Consider the following 9,817-nt stretch of genomic DNA (forward strand, 5'->3'; position numbering starts at 1 on the left):
GGGTGTCAAGCAGTCTTCCTGCCTCAGCCTCGGAATAGCTGAGACTATAGGTTGGCACCATCACAGCCCCCATTTTAGTAGAGACAGAGTTTGACCAGGCTCTAGTCAATTCCCTGGCTGTAATCTTGGCCTCCCAAAGTTGCTGGATTACAGATTAAAGCTACCATTCCCAGCCTTAGATAACATATGAAAATTAATTAATGTAATTCACAGTAACATATCAAAACTACACTTGTACATCTCATAAAAGCAGAAAAAACACTTGATACTGATGCTTTCCCCCTTGTGATACAACCAAGACAAAGTCCATGATCACTATTTCTACTCAACTCTAGCAAATACACTAGCCAGTGACAAAAAGCAAAAATAAATAAATAAAAAGTACAAAGATCACACAGGAAGATATCAAACCATCTTTACTCAGAAAAGACAAGACTGTGGTCACCGAAATTCTAAAAGAATCTACGAAGTAGTAGGAAATAAGGAAACATAGCAAGATGGCTGATTATAAGGTCAGTATGTAAAAATCAACAGCGTCAATATACTTGCAACAAACGAAAATACGAAAAATTTTAAGTGCCATTCGTCATCACTGAAAAACACCAAATGCCCAATAATAAATCTAACAAAAGATGTGTGTGACCTCTGCAATGTAATCTACAAAATACTGCCAGGAGAAATTAAAGACCACTTAAATGGCAGGTGGAAATGATACTCGTGGATTGAAAGACTCAATATGTATCAATAGATACAACACAAGCCTTATAAAAATCCCAGTACATTTTTTTTTGAAACTGACAAGCTAATTCTAAAATCCACCTGGAAATAAAAAAGGACTTAGAACAGCCAAGGCAATCTTAAATAACAAAACTACAGGACTACACTAATCGAGGCAGAGTGGTATTGCTATAAGGTTAGACAAACCACTCCCTCCCACTCCCCCCACCTCCACTCCCATTCCTGGAATTTGCTGGAAGCTTCCCTTATCTGATCTGTATATGTCAGAAGGCGCTGGTGGAGAATCTGACCAAATTAGTTGGGAAACAAAACAACACTGAAACATTAAGCCGTCTTCCTCCCCTCAGTGCCTTCGATTGGAAACAGCTTTTCTTGTCGGGCTGTGAAAGTGAATAGGAAGAAAACCTGGGACGCGTCCTTCTGCAGAATGCAACAGTCCACCAGCAGCGGGCGCCTCCACCCGGAACCGGAACGTTTCTTCCTCTCTGTCCTCTGTGAAGGCAGAACGACTTCCGGTGACTCCGGGAAACCATCGCGGGAATCCGTGAGCCATTCGGGACTCTGCGCCTGAAAAAGAGCGCGCAGCCGCGAGTCACATCACGAATTACGAAAGGCTTGGCTGCTTACTCAGCCATGATGGAAACTGATGAAAATGGAGCACTGCGTAGCTTGTGTTCCTAACAGATGTGCATGCGCCGCTAGTCGCTATACGTTCCTGAGGGATAACAGCATGTTACAAAAGTGCTTTTGAGGTACCACTCCTCAAGGCTCTGTCCGGGCGCCAGCAGGCGGTGCGCGCTAGCGGAGGGGAGCGCGCATCCCCGAGCCTTCGTAACCATGGCTGCGAGGGGCGGAGACTGGGGGGGGTCACCGGACAGAGGGCTTTCCGGGAAAATCGGTCCTCCACTATCCCAGCCAGCCCTGCGCCTGCTTGTTGCCTCCCCTCCCCCAGTCGCACGCTGCGTGGCTGCTCGTTGGCTATTTAGGACGGAAGCTCGGTTGGTGTTTCTCCAGAAGTTTCCCCCTTGGGCGGTGGCAGAGCTGCTAACCGTGGTAGTAGCAGCTCCAGCGGCAGCAATTGTGACTATTAGGGATGGCGGCGGCTGCAGCTGGCCCTGCAAAAGCCCAGAGGTGCGTGGTTTTTCCCCTATGTTATTTTATGCCCGTTTTCTTGGTTAGTGAGCCCTGCTGAAGTCCTTGTTTTCCTGGCAGGTTTTTCCAGAGCTTCTCAGATGCTCTGATCGACGAGGACCCCCAGGCGGCGTTGGAGGTGAGAGAGCCCATTTTCTGCCTTCTTCACTCTTCTTAGGGGTACAGGGCTGCGTCGGGTTCTTGTTGACCCCGCCTCTTCCCAGCACTGGCTTTCTGGAACCTAGGCTGCTGTTTTTACTGTGTCCTGTTTCCAACGCTGAGCTCCTCGGCCTCTTTTCTGTGTTCTACAGTGGCCCGTTTACACCTTAGACACCTGTTTTTGCCCTTTCCTTTCCACTCCTGACTCCTGCATCCCTGCAGGTCCCGAGGAAAACCACCGCCGTTTTATTTCTTTGGGGATCCATATAAGTCCCGAAAGGACTTCTGTTAATGACACTTAGGATTAGAAGATGAAGGTGAATTTCGGGCTTGATGAAATTGAGCTTTTCATTTGACAATCATTATCGCCTTTTGTAACATTCTTATGCTTAATGTGGTGTCTGTATGAACTCAGATTAGTGGAACAAAAACCTCTTCCCGTATTTCCCAGAAAATTAAGATATCCTGTCGTTGTTCATCATTCATTCATGTGTGTTCCATCAATTTTTTTTTTCTTTTGGAATTGCTGTGTGTAAACGCGCTGATTGCTGTGGGTTAAAATTCTTACATACTTAGCTGACTTAGAAAGCACTTTTTGTACTTGTGCAGTGGAAGACAGGCTGTAAAGCTGTCTATAAAAGAGCAAGAATTCAATAATAAGAAAGACCAAGCTAAAGATTCACGATTCTGTGGGTCACGAAGTTTAGCCAGAAGTTTCTTGCTTTCAAGCACAGAAAATAGGAGACCCATATTATGCCGTCGTGGTCTAACATAAGTACGGTTAGCAACTTGAGACAAGACATTCTTTTTTCTTAGCTATGATTTCTAAAAGAAATCTGCCACAGAGTACTAGAGCCTCTCTCAGAAGGTGATAATTTGAACGGAGACCTGGAGGGACAAGGGTGTGAGCTTGGAAGCTGTCGGGAAAGAGCATTCCAGGTAGAGTGAAAAGCCAGTGCAGAGATCCTGCGTTAGGAATGAGGTTGGCTTGTACAAAAGCAGCAAAAAGGCCCGTTTGATTAGAGGGGAGTGGAAAAAGAGTGGGATGTAAGATTGGACTGAAAACCAGGGGCTGGGTCACACACAGCCTTTTAAGTTTTGGATGTGTTTTTGGATTCAAATAAGGTGATTAATAAGATTTCTGGGATCAGTATTTAATGTTACAGGAAACACTGATAATTTTTCACCATAATTGTTTATGTCACACAGTTTTTTTCTGAATCTGTATTTGTTGTGATCCTATTAGGTTCAGCAGTAGTTTTTGCAAATCCATTTTACATGAAAGTTGCTTTTATTCTGAATGGTATTTTTGTCAGATAAGAAAAGATATTAATGAATTTTATTGTTGCTTTCCATCCTGCTTTTTTTCCTTAAATTTTTTGTTGAGGTATGATATATGATGTGACTAACAAATTTTAAGCCTACAAATTGATGCATTTTACATATGTATACACTACCCAAATCAAGGTAAAGAACATTTCTGTCCTCAGAATTCCTTCATGCTCCTTCCCAGCCAATAATTCCCCTTACCTTCCAACTGATTCCTGTTCTGACCTGCATCTGCATTAGGTGGGGGATTTTTTTTTTTTTTTGTAGTTTTTGGCCCAGGCTGGGTTTGAACCCGCTACCTCTGGCATATGGGGCGGCACCCTAGTCCTTTGAGCCACAGGTGCTGCCCAGGTGTTTTTCGAGAGTTTTTTTGTTTTTGCTTTTTTTTTGAGACTGAGTCTTACTCGGTAACCATGGGTAGAGTGCTTTAGCCTTGAAGAGTTCCTTGGCATCATAGCTCATAGCAACCTCAGACTCTTAGGCTTAAGGGGTAACTCTTGCCTCTGCCTCCCAAGGAGTTGGGACTATAGGAGTCTGGCTAATGTTTTTTCTATTTTTAGTAGAGATAGGATAGCAAACTCCTGAGCTCAGGTGATCCACCGGCCTCGGCCTCCCAGAATGCTAGGATTATAGGTGTGAGCCACCTCTTCTTGCAGTCATAAACAGAATTATGCAGTAGGTACTTTGTTGAGTGTAGCTACTCTTGTTTTTGTTTTAATCATGGTGGGCGTGTACATGCATATTGTGTGAAGTGGTATTTCTTTTTTCATTGCTGTATAGTATTTTGTTGTATAAATGTAGCACACTTAATTCTATTGTTGAACATTTGGATTATTTCTGGTTATTAGCTAGTATGAATAAAGCTACTGTGAATACTCTTATACATGTATATTAGCGCATACATGCATTCTTTTTTTTTTTTTTTAGTTGTGTATGCATATGCCTAAGTAGGCGTGTGGTCAGTTTTCGTACCTTGGTTGTTAAGTTGTGGCTTTTGGACCAGAAGTATCAGCATCACTTGGCAGTTCATCAGAAATGCAAATTCTTACTGAAAGTCCTTACAGCTCCTGTGTTCAGTACTTCTTAACCTGATTGCAGTGTATAATGTACAGGTGAAAACTGAACCCAGAAAAATCAAAATGTTCTGTCATGGAGAGTTATGTAATTATAGGCAGAATGGGGGCTATGGGACACAGGTTTCCTGACTTGTAGTCTACTGCTGTAGAATATTGGTACTCAAAGTGTGATCCTCAGACCAGTTACCGTATCAACTTGGTGGAAATGCAAATTATCAGGACCCATCACAAACGTTGGATGTGGGGAGGATGATCAAAATAAGAACCACCTCTCTTAAGAGAAAGTGTTCTGAGCATGGTGGCTCACAACTATAATCTTAGCACTTAGGGAAACTGAGGCAGGAGGATTACTTAAGCCCAGGAGTTTGAGGTTGCTAGGAGTAGGCTAAATACCACAACAGTCTACCCTTGATAACATAGTGAGACTCCCTCTAAAATAGAAAAGTATTCTCTTTAAACCTTGGGATAACTTTCTCATAAAGACAAACAGGTAAATGTAAATAATTAAATAATTGCCAATGATAAGTAGGGCTGAAATCTTGATTATGAATAGGTATCTTACATGGCTCTGTATTTCCCAAGGGCTTCTTTAACAGTAGCCATTTTGGAATTCAGGGCACTTGACACCATGTTAATTATTATAATTATGTGTGTGTGTGTGTGTGTGTTTTTTGCGGCTCACTTTGTCATGGTTTGTAGAGTGCCATGGCATCATAGCTCATACAACCTCAAACTCTCAGGCTCAGGTCATTCTCTTGCCTCAGCTTCCCAACTACCTGGGACTACAGGTGCCTCCCAGAACGCCCGGCTATTTTTAGAGATGAGGTCTCACTCTGGCTCAGCTCTCACTCTGGTCTCAAACTCGTGAGCTCAAGCAGTCCACCTGCCTTAGCCTCCCCGAGTACTAGAGTTACAGGTGTGAGCCACTGCGCCCGGCCTAATTAATGTGTATATTTTTGTTAAGAGCTGCCAGTTAGGAGTAAGGGGGGAAACTGGAAACAGTTGGCAGCATTTAAGCTCTTTTATATTTTTCAACAATGTATAGTAGTGGCAAATGCTGTGCTGAGAACCAAGAATCTAAAGATACAAATACTGTAGCATAGGAGTTTGTAGTGTAGTAGAAAGAGGGACAAGTCAACAGATAATTTAAAATAGGAGGTAACTAATAGGGTTGTATATTGCATAGCAGAATAGAGGCTGACTGGGGGAATGAAAAAAACCACAAGACTTTACAAAGGAGGTTGCAATTCAGTGCAGAAAGAAAATAATGTAAATTTTCAGACACTTTTGCCTCCCAGTATTCGTGGTGCTTAATGGCCCTGGCTTTGAAGTCTGAGACTCTTGGGTTTCCTGGTTTCATAGCTGTATAATCTCTGTACAGTTCCTGTCACCAATGTAGAACAGATTTCCTATCTATAAAATGGGCCCTACCTGCAAGGATTATTACGAAGGTAAGTGCATTGCTCTGTATTGTGTGCTTAGTACAGTACCTGGAACATGGTAAGGATGCTATTCTGTTTGGAGGACAGTACAAATTGATGAGTAGCATTAGAACATAAAATGTGAGGAGGGACATGCTGGGAGATAAAGGCTAAACAAGTAGAGAAAGACCAATTCTAAGAAGACATTGAATCCCAAGAGATGGTTTTTAGTTTATCACGATTTTGGAGATCTTTGAAGAATTTGAAGGAAGGAAGTAAAATTTTCTGAATTGCAGAATGAATTGGAGGAGACACAGGGGATAGTGAATCGCAGAAGGGTAGTGACTGAAACCAGGTAAAAGAGGAATGTCTGAATCTAGGGCAGTGATTGAGGGCATGGAAGGGAATATTTGGTGTAAAGTGCACTGGCCTTGGTGACAATTGGAATATAAGGGATGATTCCTATGTTTCTGGCTCCGGAATGTCATAAAAGTTGGTACTGAAAACTTTCACTAAGCTAACACTTAGGGTGATAGCACTTAGAAGATTATATTTGGGATAAGGGAGGTTTGAGGAGAGGAGATTTAAATATTTAATATTGTGTGTGAGTTGCCTCTCTGACTTTAAGTGCAGTGTAGAGAAAACTAGCAATATGCTGCTGTTGCTCCGGAGCACTGTCTAGACTCAGGATCTACTTGAGTGAAAAGCATACATCAACATTTCCATGAAACTCTTGACACTAGAGGGATCAAAGATGATGCTAGAAGAGCAGTTGTCTTAAGTGCTGAGCCCAAAAGAAACAGTAGGTTTAAAGAGGCTAGCAGAGAAGTAGACTGAAAGGCCTGATCGGTATCTTCAGAGCTACAGGGAGACCAAATCAGACAAGGATCAGTTGGATCTGATATCAGAGGGTTACTACTGACTTTGAGAATATTAAAACAAATGTTTCAAAAAAAATAAAATAAAACAAATGTTTCTATGTGCTAGGGCAGAGGAGATGAGGGTAAAGGCGAGAATATGGAAAAGGTTGAGGAAAGTGTGCAAGGAGAGAGATCAGTTCCCTTTATTGAGGGCTTATTTGGTACTTAGTATAGATCTATGACCACAAAACCTTGGGGTCATCTTTTTGTTTTATGCCTCATTTACAACACGTTGACAGATCTTGCTGGTTTTTAATATGTGTATTGCAACTGATTGTGCTTTTTCTTTTTCACCTCTGGGACTACCACCCACTCTTAGCCTGCATTTCCTGTGTCAGTTTCTTAAGAAGTCTGTTTCCAGTCCTGGTTTCTTATAATGTATTCATGCGTTAGACAGGATAACATGTAAAAAATGTAAATTGGAACATGTCTGTCTCCTACTAAAGATGAACTTTCCATGGCTTTCTTTCATCACACGTAAGGTCCAAACTCTGAATCTCCTGCTAGATACAAAATTGAGATGGGCATCTTGTAGATTCTTTGCTTTCTAAGCTCCAGCCACATTGGCTTGTTTTCTGTAGATTGATGGATGTAACTCTATCCTTAAAGTTGAAGAGCATCTGAGTACACTGGTTTGTGAGAATTATACAGCTAGGTAAAAACAAGACTGTGTGTCTTGTTCCAGTGAGTGGCATTTCAGTGATGTGTGGCTACTGAAATAATTTTACCTTTTAATGCAACTACGCATGTGGCTTTTGAAATAATTTTACCTTTTAATAAAACTACCAAATCTCTGTAGAGTATGAGCAGTGGGCACAGAATCAAAGTGTTCTTATTTGCCTGTACTTGTCCTTGGTCTCACTAATTATGTAGTCTATATAATATAATGTAACTGTCCAGGATGGAAAAGTTTTAATCTCCGTGATGTTAATTCTTGATCAACTGATAAGAGTGTGTTTTAATCTCCCTGTGTTAATTCTTGATCAACTGTCTGTGAGATTGTTTCTGGGCATGTTTGTTTGGTTTTGGGGTGGGGTTGTTTTTTTTCTGAGATAGAGGTCTGACTCTGTTGCTCCAGGCTGGGGTGCCATGACAGCCTAGCTCATAGCAGCCTGAAACCCCTGAGTTAAGTAGGCCTCCTGCCTGCTTCAGTCTCCCACATAGCTGGAACTAATTATAGGAACACAACACAACACCTGGCTGATTTTTCTATTTTTATTAGATATGATGGTCTTGTGCTCCTGAGTTGTACTCAAACTCCTGAGCTCAACTGATCCTACTCGGCTCAGCCTCCTAGAGTGCTAGTGTTACAGGTGTGACCCACTGCACCCAGCCAGTATCTGGGCTTTGAACAGAATGTTTTAATATATTAGAGTTCTCTGCAGTTGACAGAGGATAGGAGTGGGCCAGATACCTTGGTTGTATATTTATTGATTCTATAAACTGCCTGAGCTCTAGGTTAAACTTCCAGGGTTTGGGGGGGGGAGTGGTGGAGTGGGCGTTAATTGGATAACTTCACATCATCTAGGCATCTGATTCTACACGGTCTTTTTATTCTTTATTCTTTTTTTTTTTTTTTTGAAACAGAGTTCTCTGTTACCCTGGGGTTGATTGTCAGCTCACAGCAACCTCTAACTTTATTTATGTATTTATTTTTTTGGAGGCAGAGTCTCACTATGTCACCCTTGGTGGAGTGCTGTGGCATCACAGCAACCTCAAACTCTTGGGCTTAAGCAATTCTCCTGCCTTAGCCTATCAGGTAGCTTGGACTATAGGCATCCGCCACAGCCCCCTGGCTATTTCTTGGTTGCAGTTGTCATTGTTATTCAGCAGGCCCAGGCTGGGCTCGAACCCACCAATCTTGGTGTATGTGGCCAGTGCCCTAGTCATTGAGCTACAGGTGCCTCCAGTAACCTCTAACTCATGGGCTCAAGCCATTCTCTTGCCTCAGCCTCCAGAGTAGCTGGGATTACAGGCACCTGTCACAACGCCTAGCTATTTTTTTAGAGATGGGGATCTGGCTCTTGCTCAGGCTGGTCTCGAAACTCCCAAGTTCAGGCAGTCCACCTGCCTCTGCCTCCCAGGGTACTAGGATGATAGGCATGAGCCACCACACCTAGGTCTACATGGTCTTTTGAGTCTTCTCCAATAAGAAGGAGAATATCCCTTGTGGTTAGTGTTTATCCACTAAACTCTTCAGCATAAATGAAGTGATAAGAATTTCTATTTATTGAATTCCCACTTTAGGCCAGGAACTGCTAAGTGTGCTTTACAGGAGGTAGATACTGTTAATAGATTAGATTGTATGCCTTTGGGGGAGTAGGGAAGCAAAATGGGTGATATTCTCTTTCAAGGAAAAGTTCTAAGATTGTTTCTTTGTTATCTTTCTTCCACATAGCTTATGATCATAGGTTATTTGATTAAAGATTGTTTTAATTAGAAATCGATGGCTTTTTTAAAACTTCTACTGACATTCAACATGTTTATATTTGTAGGAGCTGACTAAGGCTTTGGAACAGAAACCAGATGATGCACAATATTATTGTCAAAGAGCTTATTGTCACATTCTTCTTGGGAATTACTGTGGTAACTTTTCTCACATAGTATATTGTCTCTTTATAAGTTACTTATAAACTTTACTCAAGTCAAAATTAAGCAAACGAAAATAGAGGTTATCTTTGAGGATGTTTGATTTGTTCATACAAAGCAAAGTAACTGAAGTGTGACATTGTTGAGCGGTACCCATTTAAATTTTATGGATGTCTCTGCAGGGGGTGAAGAAATGGATATGCTAATGAAGAATAGCATTATATGTATTGTTTCATAGAATATTTAAATGAAAAGCTTTTGTTTGCATTTTTTTAAGCAAATTGAAAAAATTATTCTGATCAAGAATCTGGGTAGGGAACAACTCAATACCTTTAGTCAGATTACATAATGAGAAAATGATGTTAATGAGAAAAAAACTTTGTGACACAGAGTTCTTTTTTTTTTGAGACAGAGTCTCATTGTGTCACCCTCGGTAGAGTGCTATAGTATCACA

General features: G+C 41.6%; 1 protein-coding gene across 2 annotated transcripts in view; it reads left to right on the plus strand.

Annotated features, from left to right (window-relative positions):
• The first annotated feature begins 1,605 nt into the window (after window positions 1-1,605).
• Window positions 1,606-9,817, plus strand: part of SUGT1 (SGT1 homolog, MIS12 kinetochore complex assembly cochaperone) — a 44,144-nt gene continuing 35,932 nt past the window's right edge. For both annotated transcript variants that reach the window (XM_012805381.2, XM_012805382.2), the window contains exons 1-3: window positions 1,606-1,869; window positions 1,951-2,008; window positions 9,270-9,360. In XM_012805381.2, the coding sequence (XP_012660835.1) occupies window positions 1,832-1,869; window positions 1,951-2,008; window positions 9,270-9,360 (187 nt within the window). In that variant the 5' untranslated portion in view covers window positions 1,606-1,831. The remainder of the gene's footprint in view (window positions 1,870-1,950; window positions 2,009-9,269; window positions 9,361-9,817) is intronic.

This window comes from Otolemur garnettii, unplaced genomic scaffold (genome assembly GCF_000181295.1).
Source record: "Otolemur garnettii isolate 467f Iridium unplaced genomic scaffold, OtoGar3 scaffold00040, whole genome shotgun sequence".
Classification (NCBI taxonomy): Eukaryota; Metazoa; Chordata; class Mammalia; order Primates; family Galagidae; genus Otolemur; species Otolemur garnettii.